General features: G+C 37.7%; 4 protein-coding genes across 4 annotated transcripts; 1 reads left to right on the plus strand and 3 right to left on the minus strand.

Annotated features, from left to right (window-relative positions):
* Positions 1-1,749: 1,749 nt before the first annotated feature.
* On the plus strand, positions 1,750-2,907 carry LOC101898674 (mpv17-like protein 2). Its single transcript, XM_005186684.4, has one exon. It carries the CDS (start codon positions 2,071-2,073, stop codon positions 2,659-2,661), a length of 591 nt encoding a protein of 196 aa, XP_005186741.1. The 5' UTR covers positions 1,750-2,070; the 3' UTR covers positions 2,662-2,907.
* Positions 2,908-4,921: 2,014 nt separating this feature from the next.
* Positions 4,922-7,144, minus strand: LOC101898505 (inhibitor of growth protein 3). Its single transcript, XM_005186683.4, has 4 exons — positions 6,966-7,144; positions 6,705-6,776; positions 5,700-6,645; positions 4,922-5,637 (listed from the first exon to the last, which is right to left on the minus strand). Exons 1-4 carry the CDS (start codon positions 6,991-6,993, stop codon positions 5,058-5,060), a joined length of 1,626 nt encoding a protein of 541 aa, XP_005186740.1. The 5' UTR covers positions 6,994-7,144; the 3' UTR covers positions 4,922-5,057.
* Positions 7,145-12,491: 5,347 nt separating this feature from the next.
* Positions 12,492-14,678, minus strand: LOC131802216 (carboxypeptidase B-like). Its single transcript, XM_059121957.1, has 2 exons — positions 14,673-14,678; positions 12,492-13,660 (listed from the first exon to the last, which is right to left on the minus strand). Exons 1-2 carry the CDS (start codon positions 14,676-14,678, stop codon positions 12,809-12,811), a joined length of 858 nt encoding a protein of 285 aa, XP_058977940.1. The 3' UTR covers positions 12,492-12,808.
* A 584-nt stretch (positions 14,679-15,262) lies between these two features.
* On the minus strand, positions 15,263-18,356 carry LOC101900742 (zinc carboxypeptidase-like). Its single transcript, XM_059121970.1, has 2 exons — positions 18,328-18,356; positions 15,263-16,034 (listed from the first exon to the last, which is right to left on the minus strand). The coding sequence occupies exons 1-2, from the start codon at positions 18,354-18,356 to the stop codon at positions 15,275-15,277; spliced, it is 789 nt and encodes a 262-aa protein (XP_058977953.1). The 3' UTR covers positions 15,263-15,274.
* Positions 18,357-18,562: the final 206 nt, after the last annotated feature.

The raw sequence follows: 18,562 nt of genomic DNA on the forward strand, positions 1-18,562 counted from the left end.
TAACAGATTTTGTGTTAGCAAACAAATTTGTATGTGTGAAATTTGAAGAGATTTGGATGCTTATTTTGCTTCATTTGGGCGTTTTGTTTTTCAAAATCTTGAACCCTAAGTATGGGGGAGGTACCAGAAGAAATGGTTCGATCTATACCACCTTTATAACAGATCTTGTGTTGATAGAAATATTGGGATGTGCCAAGTCTAAATAGAATCGGATCTTAATGTGGCGTTTTATGAGCTTAATGGGTATTCAAAATTTCGACACTTTGTGGGGGAGGTACCAGAAGGAGTGGACCGATACATTCCATGTTAACAGCAGATCCTGGGTTTATAAAAATATTGGAATGTGTGAAATTTGAAGACGTTCGGATCCTTATATCACATTTTATAAGAGCTATAATTATTCAAAACGTTGACCCTTTTAGCACATGACCTAGCACTGACGCAAATATTAGGATTTGCAAAGTTAGAGCAAAATCGGGTAACCGTTTCTCTTTCTGTGCAAAAAATATATTTTATATATATTTTTTGAAAATTTCGACCTTTTGTGGGGGAGGTACCAAAAGGAGTGGACCGATGTATTCCCTCTTAACACCAGACCTTGGGTTAGTAAAAATATTGGGATATGTGAAATTTGAAGACAATCGGACTCTTACATCACATTTTATAAGAGTTGTAATTATTCAAAATTTTGACCCTTTGTGGGGAAGGTACTTGATAGAGTGGCCCGATATTGTCCATTTTCGCACTTGACCTAGAACTGATGCTAATATAAGGATTTGCAAAGTTTGAGCAAAATCGGATTATTGCTTCTCTTTATGTGCAGAAAAAAAATATTTTTTTGTTTTTGAAAATTTCGACCTTTTGTGAGGAAGTTACCCTAAGAAGTGGACCGATACATTCCATTTTCACACCAGACCTTGGGCTAATAAAATTATTGGGAGGTGTGAAATTTGAAGACAATCGGACTCTTATATCACATTTTATAGGAGTTGTAATTATTCAAAATTTTGACCCTTTGTGGGGGAGGTACTTGATGGAGTGGACCGATATTGTCCATTTTCGCACCTGACCTGGCACTGATGAAAATATTAGGATTCGCAAAGTTCGAGCAAAATCGAATTATCCTTTCTCTTTCTGTGCAATAAATGATTTTCTTTGAAAATTTTTACATTTTGTGTGGGAGGTACCAGAAGGAGTGGACCAATATTGCCCATCTCCGAACTCGATCTAAGTTTGACAAAAATATTACGATGTACCAAGTTTGGATCAAATCGGATACTCCCTTCGAGAGTTATCGTGCGCACCAGCCAGACAGACGGACGGACGGACATAGGTAGATCGACTCCAAATGTTCTGAAACGGATTTGGTCCAAAGAGACCTAGGGTCTAAAACCATTATTTCGACTAGGCACGTTTTGACCGTATCAAATGATATATACCCGTATATATGGCTGAGGGTATAAAAAGTTTTTAATAGTCACGTAATTCGTCGACATTTTAATTATTTTTTCTACAATTTTTCCAAAAGTGGTAATATCGTTGCTATATGAACAAGTTTCAATTAAATTTTGCAAAAATATTTCATGTATTAAATTCACAGCAGTTTTTTAAAAGATGTATAGTAAGTAACTTGTTTATTAAGCACATAAATAAATGTAAACATTATTTTAAAAGTCGCCAAACGCTTTCCGCCTTGATTACAGACGCCAGCCGCATTTTCAAAGCTTCAGCGGTGTAACAACGCCCCAAGGCACGTGTGGCTATTCTCTTTGGCATTCATAATATTTACATTCCATTTGATTCACCAAACAGAATCATTTCAATTTCAAATAGAATAATAGACGGATAAAAGAAAAAGAAGAAAATTAAATATAATATTGTGGCTGTTCGTAGTGATTGCGCACCTCAAGGGGAGGTGAAGGAGAGCAATCATTGATAACATCGAGGAAAACTAAAAAAAAAAACGAGGAAACATTCACCGAGGTGTGAAATATTAAAACAATTATACAATCGCCGCGCCATTCAACCGTTTTGCAGCACCACAAAACAACAATCCCTTTTAGTTCCACGATGCTTGTATATCTGCGAACAGCCTGGAGAACATTTACCAAAACTAATGCTGCTGTGCGGGTCATAAAGAAATTCCACCATAAAGCCTTTAGTGAAAAATATTTACTACTGACCAATGTGACAATCTCGCTGGGCTTAAGTAGTGCCGGCGATATATTGGAGCAACAATATGAAATCTATTGCGGTGAATTGGAGAAATGGGATCGTACGCGAACATCACATATGGCTGTTTCGGGCATGACTGTGGGTGTTATATGTCATTATTGGTATCAAATACTTGATTCACGTCTGCCAGGACGCTCCCTTCAAATGGTTATGAAGAAAATTGTGCTGGATCAGTTGATTTGTTCCCCCGTCTATATATCGGCGTTCTTTATTACGCTGGGAATCTTGGAGAGAAAATCCAAAGAAGAAGTATTTGAAGAAATGAAACAGAAGGCATGGAAGTTGTACGCAGCAGAATGGATGATATGGCCAGTGGCACAATTTGTGAATTTTTATTGGTTACCACTGAAATATCGAATCTTCTATGACAATATAATTAGTTTGGGTTATGATGTGTATACAAGCCAGGTCAAGCACACGGATTGACGTTGTTCTTGTTGGCTAATTGTTTGTTTACAAACATTGTAGGTTGTATATTTGTTTTTTTTTTTTTAATTTAAATGTGTTATGCTAAACGACAACAAGTACCTCATAAAGAAATTCTTCAAAAGAATTAAAAAAAGTATATTTAATTAGGGTAATTATTTATGATCTATGTAAAGAAATTGACGATACATAATTTGTACCTTAATACATATTAAGTAAATCAATAAAATAATTGAGGACCAAGTTCGGAAGTTTTGTTTGTATTCATGTAAATTTGAAGATAAATTTTAAAAATGTTGAAAAGTTTTGAATGAGTAAATCAACACTGAAATGAGCCTCCATTATTATGTTTGCATGATTGAATTGTAACGATGTGAGAAAATGTGGCCAATATTAGATTACAAATATTCCGTCATCGTATATTTAGCTACGTGCTTTTAATTAAATAATGAGAAGAATGTGTACCCTTTAATACATACAGGGTGAGATGAAAAAACTGTAACCAACTTCAGACTGCTATAATTTCCAAGGCACTCGTCCGACAGCTTTTAAAATTATTCCAGTGACATTTTGGTGAGAATTTTCTAAAAAAAGGTTGTTCGTGATGGAATTCAAGCGTGAGAGTTTGATTTCTTTATATTTTGGATGGAAAACCACAAGTGGCTATCGTTAGAGCACTACAGCATTTAAATGCGAATAATCTTTTGTGTCTCGTACCATCGCTCATTTCCGTGATACTGGTAACGTAGCCCGACGTCAAGGAAGTGGACGAAAAAAAACAGCAACATCAGCAGAAATTGTTCGAAAAGTAAAGAAGCACCTTGATCAAAATCCGCGTCGCAGTGCCCGAAAACTGGCTCGTGAGCTGAACATATCGCAATATCCCATTCGGCTAATATTGAACAATGAGATTGGGGTAAAGTCGTTGAAATTCCAAAAAGTGCAAGAACTTACACCGCAACAGAAAGAAAATGGACATAGAAGAGCTAAAGAGTTGCTTCGCTGGGCCGAAAGTGGTGAACTGCCGAATTTGGTTTTCTCCGGTGAGAAAACATTCGTTGTCCAGCAGTTTGTAAACAAACAAAATGATCGTGTTTACTTGCCAAACACAGATGAAAATGGGCACCTTCGGTTGGCCACCAGAACTCAAGCGTCGGCCATGGTGATTGTATGGGCCGCCATAACAGCCGATAGACGCTCTCAACTCGTATCAATCGACTGTGGCATCAGAATAAATGCCGAATATTATCGCGAAAATATTATGGAGGATGTATTAAAGCCTTGGGCACGCAAACATTTTGGCCACAGACCTTGGAAATTTCAACAGGGCTCAGCACCATCCAAGAATGGTTACAAAATGAGGTTCCTCGCTTCATTTCCAGCGCACAATGGCCACAAAAATCTCGGAATACCAATCCTTTGGACTATTGTGTCTGGAGTATTTTTGAAAGCAAAGTTGGCCCAAGAAATTACCAAAGTTTCGATCACCTCAAGCAAGCGCTTCGCCGGGAACGGGCAACATTCGGGCAGCGTGTGACCGTTTCATTGGCCGTTTGAAGGCTATAGTTCGTGCCAGAGGAGGATTCGAACAAATCTAAACTTCAATCAAATTTGAAAAGTATGTAAAAATTATGGCGTTTGACTTTGTTGCAGTTTTTTATCTCACTCTGCAATTATAAAAATGCTGTGGGTATTTGAATTTCTGTATAAAACATGAGATCCATGGAACATGAAACCATAACTTATTGACTGTTGGTCGAACATTTCCATCACATTTGAAAATATTTTGCCATCTTAAATGAAAAGTATGTAAAAATTATGGCGTTTGACTTTGTTGCAGTTTTTTATCTCACTCTGCAATTATAAAAATGCTGTGGGTATTTGAATTTCTGTATAAAACATGAGATCCATGGAACATGAAACCATAACTTATTGACTGTTGGTCGAACATTTCCATCACATTTGAAAATATTTTGCCATCTTAAATGAAAAGTATGTAAAAATTATGGCGTTTGACTTTGTTGCAGTTTTTTATCTCACTCTGCAATTATAAAAATGCTGTGGGTATTTGAATTTCTGTATAAAACATGAGATCCATGGAACATGAAACCATAACTTATTGACTGTTGGTCGAACATTTCCATCACATTTGAAAATATTTTGCCATCTTAAATTATAAGGCATCCTTTGCTATATAGTGCTGGGAATTGCTGGCTTTGGGTACTTCATCCACAACCCTGTCGTTATTAACAATACCGAATTTCAGTGTGAATTCATTTTATTCATTCATTAGAACTCCTGGATTTTTCATAATTTCAAACACATAATTAAATACCAGGAAACGCTAGCCAGCAACACTGCAAAGCTGTATACATCCAAATACTTTCCACATCTCTTTAGTTTTTACGATTACCCCGCCTACGCATTGATGCCGTACACTTGGGACAATACCATTTGCCCTTGGGTGGTTGTGTTATACCAACACAAGGATAATGAAACCATTCATAGGGACATGCATCATTGTCACAGGCCACCATATCGCCATATGACACTTGATTACATGTACAATAACGTGGTTCATTTGGATCGTAGGACCATTCGCCGTCTGGTGTTTGTTCCACAACCATGCCATTTTCATTGAGAGTAATATTAGAGCCCGGAGTAAGGGCTGTTGATGTGGACGATGAAGTGGAAGCAGAGGCAGTTGATGACGTCGAACTAAGTGCTTGTCGACTGCTGCCAGCTGCTGATGAACTTGATGCAGCAGCCAATGAATTGCTGGATGAGGCAGTAACATGTTGTCCTGCAGGTATCAGTGATGGAACATTTAAATTTGTGGGCGCCGATGCTGCCAACATATCCACAGAATCTACACTAAGAGATGAAGAGGATGAAGCCAAACTAAGGGCCCCAGCACTGGCTGCTGTTGTTGTATTTGGAGTGCTTATGTTGTGCGATAAGTTTGAATTTAATTTCCTACAACAAATAAAAAGTTTTATTAGTAAGCCATCATTATTAAATATATTTGAAAATTATACTTCGACGTATATTTCTTCTTTGACTTTTCAGTTGAGTTACTGGCCAGCCCTAGAGCGGAGGCAGTAGCAGTGGGATTTGAAATGTCGCGGCTAATCCAAAACTCTGTAGGACCACCACCGGCACCATGTATGGCCTCATAACTGGCTTTCATGCTGGCCGATCTACGCCCTTGCTGCATTTGCTGTGTTGCCACAATAGCTTGTGTAGCAGCCGCAGCTATTGCCGTTGTAGCTGAACCACCAATCTGCTGGAGATTATATGTGACCGGAGAAGGTGTTCCCACTGATCCAGCTGCAGCATTAAGCACTGCACCAATACTCGGAGTTATAGGTCTGACCACAGCAACGGGAGGTGTTCCAGCAGGTGTGAGGCTATTACCCAAATTAGCTCTCTTTTCCGGAACGGCATTCTGTAGAGTTGATGTGGAGTCACGTCGCTTTTCGGGCTTTGGTGTACGATAACGATTATCCTTTGTTGCTCCTGTGGGTGTTGCTGGCACCGTTATGCCACCCATGCCCAAGCCGGCACCGCCCATAACTGCATTGTGGCTACTGCTGCTAGATGGAGCAACAGCGGCCCCCAAACCGCCATAGTATCTGTTCTCTTTTTGATTTAGACCTGTAACACTGAGCAGTGCTGTGGCAGCACTACTGCCGCCATCCATTTCTAAGGAACGTTTTTCCAAAATCTCTGTGATACCATTATTGTCAGCCTCAAGTTCACATTTAAACTTGAACAGTTCACTGTCCAAGCGTCGCAGATACCTTTCAACCAGTTCATGGATTTGTGTAGCTATGGTGACTTTCTCATCGGCATCCTCCAGGACTTTATAGTACTCCTTTCGCAGATTCTGGTACTCACTGTCGGCAGCTTCATCTTGCAGCTCACCACGTTTGCATTGCATAAAGAAGGCGCGGGTTTTCTTCTCCAGGGAATCCATGTTATCTGCAGACAAAAGTGAATTGTTAAAAAGAACATCAAAATGAGTTATGCCGTCAACTTACTTTGCACGGTTAAATCCAGTTCTCTCATTTCGGTAAAACGATCTCGCAGCTCCTGAGGCAAATGCTCAATCACTAAAATATCCAAAAATAAGACGTATAAGAATATTTCCGTAAAATATGTAAATAAAAAACAAACAATTTGCCGTGACCCAAAAAGAACAACTCTTTTGTTTACATTTTTTGAGACACCCAGACTAGCAGAAAAGGGTGTCTCATGACTGGCGTTTTATTGTTTGCTTTCAATTTGCAATTCACACTTACTTTCCAAATAATCCTCTAAATACAACATCTTTTTCAAGCTTGTCTGAAGCAGGAAATTTTACAAATAAAATCTACGAATTTATTTATCTTTGTTATTGTTTATAAACAAAATGTTTAATATATTTTCCACCAGAAAAAGAGTACCTTCAGCCCAAATGTCAATTCTGTTCTGTTCAAAGAACACAAAGTTCAGCATACTGGAGACTTGACGCCGTCATAATTTTCCACTCAACTCAACGTCGGCGTAAAGCGTATGTTTATGTACAAATGTTGCGGTTTACGCAATAACGCGAAAATGTTGCTCAACACAAATGTTGCCTGAGTTTGCACCGTAAGGAAAGAACCATTTAAAAGTTTACATTTTTAACAATGACTATTTGAGCTTAAGCAACATGACAAGATATTTATAATTCTAATTTTTTTAATAAAATAATATCTGAGATTTCCCCCCATTTTAATGGACTTTTTGGTAAAGAAAGAACTTCCAGTTACACTTTCTAATAATTGTTAAAAAATATAGAGAAAATGCATATTTTTTGATTGGTAAGATATACATTAGGTGTTGATAACTAATAACTACTAACAATTTTTATATTCTACACCACATAGTGGTAAGGGCATTATGTGCATTTGTTTGTAACAGGAAAAGAATGCGAGATAGACCAATAGTTACTTTTGAGGATATTCATAGAACCACATTCTGAGGCGATTTATGCATGTCAGTCCGTCTGTCCATGTTCCTTGTGAACAAAAAGCAGGTCGCATTTATTATCTGATTAAGATGCAATTTTCAAAACAATATTTGTTTGGCCTAAGGACGAGCACTATTGAAATTGGTGAGAATAGGTTCAAATTTAGATTAGGTACCTCACATGCGTAATATGTACTCCACAAGATTGATATTTGGTACCGGATATCAGATAATGCTTGAAAATACCTCTGTAAAATTTTATCGAGATCGGTTCATATTAGGATGTAGATCCCATATATATCTTTATCCGATATCAAGTTTATGGCTAATATCAGTCCAAATTACCTGAATTTTGCCAATTACGAATGGAATCATCCTAGAAACCAGTAATTCAAATTTGTTGTAAATCGGTTCAGATATATCTAAAGCATCCATATTTATGTTTTATCCTCAAAAACGTAATATGCATTCCACAACAAAGATCTTTGGCACCAGATATCAGATACAGCCCAGAAATACCTCTGCCTAATTTTATCAATATCGGTTCAGATTTGGATATAGTTCCCATTTATATCTTCAACCGATTTCGGGTTAACAGTGCGCCAAATGGCGAATATAAGTCCAAAAGCCCTGACTTTTGGTACATCCGACCTAATTCAGTCCAGAAGCAAGTACATCGAATTCGGAGAAAATCGGTTCAGATATAGCTATAGCTCCCATATATATGAATCATCCGATTTGGTGTTTAAGTCCCTCACATTCGTAATATCCGTTCGACAACAATGATATTTGGTACCAGCTTTCTTGAAATACTTTTGCCAAATTGTATCAAGATCGGATCAGATTTGGATATAGCTCCCATATATATCTTCAATCTATTTCGTGTTTATTGTGCACCAAATCGCCAATATCAGCCTAAAGTCCTGAATTTTGGTACATCCGACCGAATTTAGTCTAAGATCATGTACATCGGATTTAGAAAAAATCGGTTCGGATCGCATTTTGATTTCAACTGAATTTGAATATTTTTCAATGAAAATATAATTGAAAAGCACACACACATGCACAAATTAATTTGACATAAAAAACCGAATGGTAGCAGTGCCCTACCTATGTGTACAATACGTTTACGCTACTTTGCCAACTAACTATGACATACAAACAAAATGTCATTTTCAAAACCAAATGCATAATTTAAAAGTATCGCAGCATAATACCTTGAGGAACTGGAACTCAAATATCAATTCCTGGGTCTGGAAAATCCTAAAGGAAAAGAAAAACCCCCAACTGTAATTGCCGATTGCAAATAGCTTGCAAGAAATCGATTGTGCAAACAAGTCGATTAATCGACCTACGTATCCCTATTAGAGAGAGCCAAACAAATTGGTCGTGTATTATCCTTACAATAGCAATTCGTCATTCGTGTCGGCCAGTTGGAATGAAAAAAATAACAAAATAATACAGGAAGAACATAGGAGGAATACCATCATAACAAACCAAGTACAAACAAACCTGTCCGCAATAATATTTTTTAAGTGCAAACCAAAAATTAAAAGAGAATAAATAATTGCCGAGCCAAATAAAAGATGTCCTTGCTTTTTTTTTTTTGTAAAAAGATGAATATAATTACGTCCTGCAGACAAACAACAAAATAATTGTTTTAAAATCATTAAAGTGTGTACATAGATGTGCGGGTGTGTGTCAACAAAAAAAAAAGGAAAATTTAACCAAATATTTAAAGTGTAGCAATGTTTGTGGGCCTGAGCATGCCAATGAGAGTAAAGAAATATAAAACAAAGTTAAAAAATTTAATATTGAGTTGACGTTTAGAGAAATTAAAGAAAATTGAAAATATTTCTAAAATTTATTTATTAATAACCTGGCCAAAGAAATTGGATTATGCCTAAAGTTTTAGTGCCACAGGACTTTCAGCCGCAAACTAGCAATAAATTAATAATGTCCTCACACAACAAATTGCCGAAGGAAAATCGTATAATGCCAGAATGCCACAATAGTGCCACCACACCCATGGATCATCAGCATCACTTCTCCGCCACTGATTCAACAGCCAATACGAATTCGGTGCCACAATCGCCGACACAGCTGCTCGATTTTGATGATTTTACTGCGACCAGTAGTATTATGGAATTCCTGAGACAAGAACAGAAATGCGGTGCCGGTGGTGATCTGTTAACGAACGGTCATGATTCCGAAATTGATGCTGAGAGTATTTTTCAAGAAGTTAGCCGTTTGGCAGATAATTCAGATACCCGCAGTGTGGATGAGCTATTGCGTGAAGCTGAATTATTGCTGCAACATCAAAACTTTATGGAAAATATACAGGATAATAAGAATAAAATGTGTAAGGCCAAAACGAAAAGTCCTCGTTCGATGAAGAGCCGCTTGAATAATGGAACAAACACAACAACAACAACATCTGCTGTGCAGACCCCAACTACCACAATACAAATGAATAGCAAATATACGAAAAGTATTGAGAATGTCCCTCCAAAGGAAGCAATGATAAAGCTGTGCAATGGTTATATACCTGCCACAACACCCTTGGATGAGTGTAGTCCTCCGCCCATGACCCCCGAAACTCCAACTGTTACTTATTCTCTGTCAGATATTGGTATTAATGGAAGTGGCGGCGGTGGGCCGGGTTCTGCCATGGCTACTAGTGTTAGTTCTGGAATTGGTAATACATTTACGAATTTTGCCAAAAATATGCCCACAGAATCGGCGATTTCAGAGGAAAGTCCCCTCGTGGAAATGCCCGACGAAAATACGGCAACAATTAATCAATGTTCATCAAATGATAATACCACAAAGGATATAACAACCAAAAATATGTATGGCGATGATGATACCGATGATGGAACTGATACGGTAAGTGTTGGATTACAAATTGTAGCATACTTTGGGGATGTTAACAAAAATAGTATGTGTCTGATTGGCAATTCCTATTTGAAAGGGTGCTGAATAAACAAAATTTATGAAAAAAAAAATTATTATAAATCCAGTACCGATCATATGATACGCTACACAATCTTTAGTTTTTGAAAAGGAAAGTTCAACATTTAATTGGAAAGAATCGTGTAAAGGGTTTCCAATAAGGACTGTTAATTTTACATTCAAAGTAAAATGTTTTTATAGAGATAAGTGATTAGGGTAGGTTTGGCAGGACAATTAAAGATGTGCAGGTCTATATCAAACGCCGGGCAGACGTTACATCTTCGTCAATTCGGGCCTTAGACAAGTTGAGACGACCGCACAATCCTGAACGTAATTGGGTTAAAATTAACCTGGTTTCTCTAGGAAGCCGATGTTCTCCAGCTTCAATGGATGGCGGTGGCACCAACGACGGCATTCATACGGAAGTTGTTGATGTCATCAGTATGAATGCCACTCATACCTGTCTGATAGGCTGCTTGATCTAGAGGCTCCCTCTTGTAGCGTAGAACCTCCTTCTCTAGATCATGTATTTACTTCCTGGCACGCCTAGTTGGGGGAGATTTATCCACCATAATATAGTTCGGATAACTACCACGATAACAACCAGCATGTACTGCAACGAAAGCATATGGTTGTGCTGACGTACGGCAAGGACCTTCGCCACCTCATGTAGATGGTCCAATTGTGTCATAAGGAGGCACGCTGTCGCAGTTCTCAGGGTAGAATGTTTCCAGGTCTGTATATTCTTCCTCTGCATGGCACTTGTATTCGAAGACCATAATGGGGCAGCATACCAGACCACAGACCTCCCTTATCGCGATAAAAGAGATCAACAAGGTTGTCCGCAACCTAGGAGCTGCTTGTTCCTTCTTTTTATTTCGTCGCTGATAGCTGTGGCTTGCGCGAATGACCTGAACATGCTTTCGAATGGGACCCCTAGGATCTTGGAGTAGTTTGTGATCGGAATTATTTTTCCCTCAACCAGTACATTCAGCTCTGTTCTATTATCCGCAGACCATGTGGTAAAAAGTTTGGCCGTTTATTTGGTTTCCTTGTCCCTACACTAAGTGCTGCCTGTTATTTCATTTTGTCGCAGATAGTTGTGGCTTGCGTGACCTGTGACTTGAACACCCTGCCGAAAGGGAAATCTAGAATATAGGGCTGTTAAGTGATCGGAATTATGTTTCTCTCGATCTCTGTTCTCATCTCCGCAGACAATGTGGTAAATAGTGTGACTGTTGATTTAGTGGTGGATATTTTCACATTCCTTGCGTGGAAGTAATCGGCTCCGCGAGATGAAATTCAACCTTACACATATATCGTCAAGACCGGGGCCCGGCGCTAATCATCTGCATACGTTACGATCTCTATGCCGTCTGGAAGGAGAGGAATTCCGGAAAGGTACAGGTCAAACAGTTCTGGAGATATCACGCCACCTTGGGAACTTCCTACCGCATACGTTGCGATTTCTATGACTTCTAAAAAGTTCCGGTGACATCGCCTCACCTTGGGGAACTACCTGTTTCACTCTAGGGGATTTGGACTTATTGTTGCTGTACGACTGGCGTCCACATATATAGTTGATTATTCAACGTTTCAGGCCTGGACTGAGGGTAGTTCTCTCTACATCATCAACTAGTGTGGCGTGGTTGACTGTATCAAATGCCTTTGGTTGGTCAAGTGCTATCAACACTGACCTATGGAACCTTGTTTGTGTGGCACGTAACACCGTCTTGTTGAAAGTAAATCTTCTCTCGATTACGATTGGCTGAGGAAAGGTATTTTGAACGGATCAAAAAAACATTTGTGAAGAAAGGAAAATATTCTTAACTTTCAATATTTAAAACAAATTTTTTTGTCATTTAATATAGTTAAATTATGTATTTTAATATGGTTTTTTATGATTTAATCATAGTCACATTTTATGTTTCGTACTTTTAGTCCCTGCAAAAAAGCCTTCTTAAATAATTCAATAAATAAATAGGCAATATATAAATAAACTAATAAATAAATAAATAGATCAAGAAATAATTAGTTTAATAAATAAATAGCTAGAAAAATAAATAAATTCATAAATAAGTAAATAAATAAGTACATTCAAAATGTGCATAAATAAGTAAAACCTAAAATAAGTTCCCTTCAGATAAATGCTCATAAATTCGACAAAAAAAAAAAAAATAGCAAATCATTTGCCACGCTACTTGACAATATCTTTGGCCACCTCCAAGGCCAGTGTATAACCTTCCAGAGCGGTAGCAGCAATTTGTCTGGGTGGCAGTACAAATCCAAAACGACCACGATCTCTCAATTCCACTGTGTAAACATATTTAGTATCCAATTTGCCAGCGGCCCAATCATCTGTACCGCCTCCAGACGGTGGCAATGTCTTATAGGTAACACCTACTTTATATTCTTGCCCCGTTGTATTCCTAATAATATCAGCCGCCTGATGACCCACCCGCTCCAATGTCTTATAGTGTTTCGATTTCAATGGACGATATGCATAGGGATATACAAATGCCTGGCCATAGCTGTGATACGTTAACAAAGCCTCCAATTTTGGTTGTATACTTTTTAGAAATTTTGCAATTGCTCTCGTTTCATTTTCCGAATGTGGCCGCGGTCCTTGATACGTATAGTGGCAGGGATTTCGCGAAGCACCCACTGTATTCCAGCCAACATTGAAATTACGATTAATATCGACACCACGACACCGGGGATTTTTAGTGTACGAACGATTCTTACGCCATAGACGATCTTTGCGACGACTATAAACATAACCATCAGGATTAACCATTGGCATAAAGTACCATGTTATATTTTTTATATAATCCGGCTGAGTTGTCCACTTTGACATTAGGCGATTCATTATGAAGGTGACAGTGGCTGGGGATATCCATTCACGGGCATGAGTTCCACCATCAATCCAAATGCGTTTGTTTTCCGTTATGTTTGTTGTGACTCTGAAAAAATATAAGAGAGGGAGGGGAGGAGGGGGTATGAATGAATTAGTTTTTCGGAACAAAATTTGGATGTGAGACCAATGAAACTACATGATATTCGTGGGAACTGAGTGGATGATGATTCTTGCGTTGGATATGATGACGCCTTGGCTACAGGGTGGGACTAAATTTTTAGGAATACCTTTTTTAAGGATATAGCATGCTATATTTGATTTTTTAAAACTTTTCCAGGACCTGGATTTATGGATTTTTATGATAAATTTTTTTATTACAAAAAATGCTTCGCTCCTTGATTTTTAAGAAAATTTCTTTCAAGGCAGATATAATTTGAAGGATCAATCGAGAATTTTTACAAATATTTTTTAAGGACCAATGCAGCTATAATCGTTCATTTTATACAATTTTTTTTAACGATCAATCGTGGATTCTTAAGATTATTATTTCTTTTTTTTTGAGAACCAATCGTGGATTTTTAGGAATATTTTTTTCAGGGACCGAGACATAATATTTTGGAATATCTATCGTGGATTTTTAAGAATTTTTTTTTGAAAAAACAAGAAAGTATATTTTGAAGAGCCAATTGTGGATTTTTAACAATATTTTTTTTGAAGGAACATTGTGGTTAAAAATTTTCAAGTTTGTAAGAATATTTTTTAAGGACTAAGATTTTAATCGTGATTTTTCGAAGATTAAAACTGATTTAATGGTGGATGTTGAAAAACATTTTGAAGGACCGATGGTGGATTCTTATTACTTATTTTTTTGAGAACCAATAGTGGATTTTTAAGTATATTTTTTTCAGGGACCGAAACAGAATATTTTGGAATACCTATCGTGGATTTTTAAGATTTTTTTGAAAGACCAAGAAAGAATATTTTGAAGGGCCAAGTGTGGATTTTTGACAATATTTTTTTTTTGAAGGAACATCGTGGTTATAAAAAAAGTTCCAAGTTTTTAAGAATATTTTTAAGGGCCAATATTTTAATCGTGATTTTTCGAATATAAAAAACCGATTTAATCGTGGATTTTGAAAAATATTTTGAAGGACCAATCAAGCATTTTTACAAATATTTTTTAAGGACCAATACAGCTTAAAACTAGCATTTTATTCAATTTGTTTTAAAGATCAATCGTGAGATTCTTACGATTTTTGGTATAAAGAACCAATCGTGGATTTTTAAGAATATTTTTTTCAGGAACCGAGACGGAATATTTTATAATACCAATCTTGGATTTTTAAGAATATTTTCTTCAGGAACCGAGACGGAATATTTTGTAATACCAATCGTGGATTTTTAAGAATATTTTTTTAGGAACCGAGGCGGAATATTTTGTAATACCAATCGTGGATTTATAAGAATATTTTTTTCAGGAACCGAGACGGAATATTTTGTAATGGTTTCTTAGGCCAAATGTTTTTAAGGCCCTTATATGTATATTTTTCCCAAATGCAAAGGGACCCCTATGGTTTGAGATATATTTCGCAATATTTAGGATAGATCTTTGAAATTTGATAGGGAACTTTGGATTGTACATTGGTGCAGAAAATAGGTCATACCTTTTTGTAATAGCCGCCTTGTAAGAATAACCCCGATTTCAATAATTTCTTCACGTTTTTTTTTTCATGTTTTCCAATTCATTTTGCCAAATTTTGAAATCTTAATTTTTTTAAATAATAACCCTAAAATTTTAAAAAACTTTTATATATCCCTCGCCACCGCATCCACCACTGCATAACCCTCCAAAGCTGTTGGTATAATTTGCGCCGATGGCAGTACAAATCCATACCTTCCACGATCTCTCAACTCAATGGTATAGACATATCTGGCGCCCAACGTTGAACAAGCCCAATCATCGGCACCGCCGCCAGCAGGATACAATAGTTTATGCCTTGAACCAACTTGATATTTCTTTCCCATCGTCTTTCTAATATAACGGGCCACCTCATCACCGACTCTCTGTAACATCGATGCATCTTTATATTTCGCCGCCGTATGACCATATGGATACAGCAGCATTTGCCCGTAACTATGAAATGTCAAAAATGCCAACAAATTGTGTTTTCTTTCGTGAAGAAATTTTCCAATTGCTTGAGTTTCCATTTCGGAAAATGGTTGACGGCCATGGTAGGTGTCGCGACACGGATTTGCCGATGATCCCTGGGTATTCCAGCCGATATTAAAATTGCGATTCAAGTCCACACCCTTGCAACGGGTATGCTGATTTGGTGTGCGATTTTTACGCCAAAGGCGATCTTTTTTGCGGCTATGCTCATAGCCATCGGGATTAACGATGGGCATAAAATACCAGGTTTTGTTGCGTATGTAATTTGGCTGATCCTGCCATGCATCCATGAAACGATTCAATATGAATGTAACCGTTGACGTTGTTATCCATTCACGAGCATGGGTACCACTATCTATCCAGATTTTAGTATACTCTTCGGGGTTTTCTGTTATTCTGTAAAATGGTTTAAAAATCGGATGAATTTAATGTATTCATTGAATATATTATATTTAGTTGTTCGTCCATGTGCATCCGGATTGTTGGGTTGTTGCAGTGTAAGGTTCCTTGTGTTGGGTTGCTTGGGAGTGATGCAGGACCGGACCTACCGTGCTTTGTGATATGTGGCGGCGTCAGAGTTGTGTGTCAGAGTTGCGTTCAATACAATGTGGGTTAAGATAAATGGTAATATTTTTGGGAGAGTTAAACTTTAATGCTATTAACAGAGCTCTGTTAATAAGTTAACAGTATTGGGAAAATGAAATGGAAATATACCCTAGTCATATGTCTAGAGGTGTATATATCGGAGTGTATATCTATTGATACGGCCAAAAGGTGCCTCGTCGAAATAAAGGTTTTAGACCCTAGTTATCTTTGGACCAAACCCATTTCAGGACATTTGGAGTCCATCTAGCGATGTCCGTCCGTCTATCTGGTGCGCTCAATAAATCTCGAAGGGAGTATCCGATTTGATCCAAACTTGGTACATCGGAATTTAATATCGGCCCGCTCCTTCTTCTGGCACCTCCCTCACAAAAGGTCGTCATTTTCAAAGGAAATATTGTACTGCACAGAAAGAGAAATAATAATCCGATTTAGCTCCAAATTTGTGCGAAAATGGACAAATAACTCTTGTGAACAATGTTGCTGAATTCGTCAAAATATCGAATATAGGGAGGTATCGTTATATGAGGGATATATGACCTATATAGACAATACTCTTTCAGGGGGTAAAGTACTCAGATAAATAAAATACCGAATATCGGGGATACCGTTATAGCCCGTCATCGCGCTTGAACTGCCTGCAGACAAAAGATCTGTGATCTGGGCAGAATTTTAGCTTCCTATATTTATTCGTTTTGACTCTAGCGTGATTGCAACAGACGGGAGGACAGGGCTAAATCGTCTTAGTCTTACGCTAATCAAGAATATATATACAGGGTGAGATGAAAAAACTGCAACCAACTTCAGACTGCTGTCATTTCTAAGCCACTCGTTCGACAGCTATTAAAATTATTCCAGTGATAGCTTATTATATTGTTTACAAGCGTACAAAAGCATTTTGGAATTTTCCAGAAAAACAGTTATTCGTTATGGAATTCAAGCGTGATAGTGTGATTTCTTTATATTTTGCTGGAAAACCACAAGTGGCTATCGTTAGAGCACTCCAGCATTTAAATGTGAATAAATTATTTGTATGTCGTACCATCGCTAGCTACCGTAGCCCAACGTCAAGGAATTGGACGGAAGAAAAAAGCAACATCAGCAGAAATGGTTCAAAAAGTAAAGAAGCAACTTGATCGAAACCCGCGTCGCAGTGCCCGAATAATGGCTCTTGAGCTGAACATATCGCAATATTCCATTCGGCAAATATTGAAAAATGAGCCATTGAAATTCCAAAGAGTGCAAGAACTTACATCGCGAGAGAAAGAAAATAGACTCAAAAGAGCTAAAGAGTTGTGCAACTTCGGTTGGCCACCAGAACTCAAGTGCCGGCCATGGTGATGGTGTGGGCCACCATAACAGCCGATGGTCGCTCTCCTCATATTAATGGACGGTGACATCAGAATAAATGCCGAGGGTGTATGAAAGCCTTGGACACGCAAACATTTTGGCCGCAAACCTTTGACATTCCAACAGGACTCAGCACCATCGCACTCAGCACGCGCCACCCAAGAATGGTTACAAAATGAGGTTCGCCGCTTTATTTACGGGACACAATGGCCATTAAAATCTCCGCATACCAATCCGTTGGAATATTGTGTCTGGAGTATTTTGGAAAGCAAGGTTGGAACTAAAAAATACCAAAGTGTCGATCACCTCAAGCAAGCGCTTCGCCGGGAATGGGTCAAAATACCACAGAGCAACATTCGGGCAGCGTGTGACGGTTTCATTGGCCGTTTGAAGGCCATAATTTGTGCCAAAGGTGACAAATTCGAATAAATCTAAACATATTCTAAAATTTGATACAATTTTCCGAATTTTTTGCTTTTATTAAAAAAAAGGAAAAATTATAACGTTTGACTTTGTTGCAGTTTTTTTTATCTCACCCTGTACTTTGTTATGTCTAAAATTATTATTTTGATGAGTTACAAAAAATTTAAATTTTAACAGTGCGAAACTACGATATTTGGGGATAAGTTAATACACCCCAATGAAAGGTCCCCTGGGGGCTCCAAAATATAAAAAATCCATATTCAAAATCAATTTGCGATAACGAAAAATTTTCGAATATTTGCGGGGAAAATACGACAACTGGGGATAAGCTAATACCCCCATTCCCTAGGGGCTTTCAAAAATAAAATGTCCGCATTCAAAATCAATTTTCGATAAGGAAAATTGTTTCTTATTAACATAGCTCTGTTAATAACATTACGATTTAACTCTCCCTAAAAAACTACAATTTAACTCTCCCACATTTCAATGCAAAGAGATTGATCTAGGAGGCTTCAAACACCCTCAATCATTACCAAGAAATACTCAAT

This window comes from Musca domestica, unplaced genomic scaffold, assembly GCF_030504385.1.
Source record: "Musca domestica strain aabys unplaced genomic scaffold, Musca_domestica.polishedcontigs.V.1.1 2, whole genome shotgun sequence".
NCBI lineage: Eukaryota > Metazoa > Arthropoda > Insecta > Diptera > Muscidae > Musca > Musca domestica.

Coding starts and splice junctions, on each gene's coding strand:
- LOC101900742 (XM_059121970.1), bottom strand. CDS start 18,356: ATGGGGGTATTAGCTTATCCCCAGTTGTC. Junction 16,035..18,327: donor TTAGCTTATCCCCAGTTGTC/GTATTTTCCCCG, acceptor ACCATTTTACAG/AATAACAGAAAACCCCGAAG.
- LOC101898674 (XM_005186684.4), top strand. CDS start 2,071: ATGCTTGTATATCTGCGAACAGCCTGGAGAACATTTACCAAAACTAAT.
- LOC101898505 (XM_005186683.4), bottom strand. CDS start 6,993: ATGTTGTATTTAGAGGATTATTTGGAAA. Junction 6,777..6,965: donor TTTAGAGGATTATTTGGAAA/GTAAGTGTGAAT, acceptor TGGATATTTTAG/TGATTGAGCATTTGCCTCAG. Junction 6,646..6,704: donor ACTGGATTTAACCGTGCAAA/GTAAGTTGACGG, acceptor TTTTGTCTGCAG/ATAACATGGATTCCCTGGAG.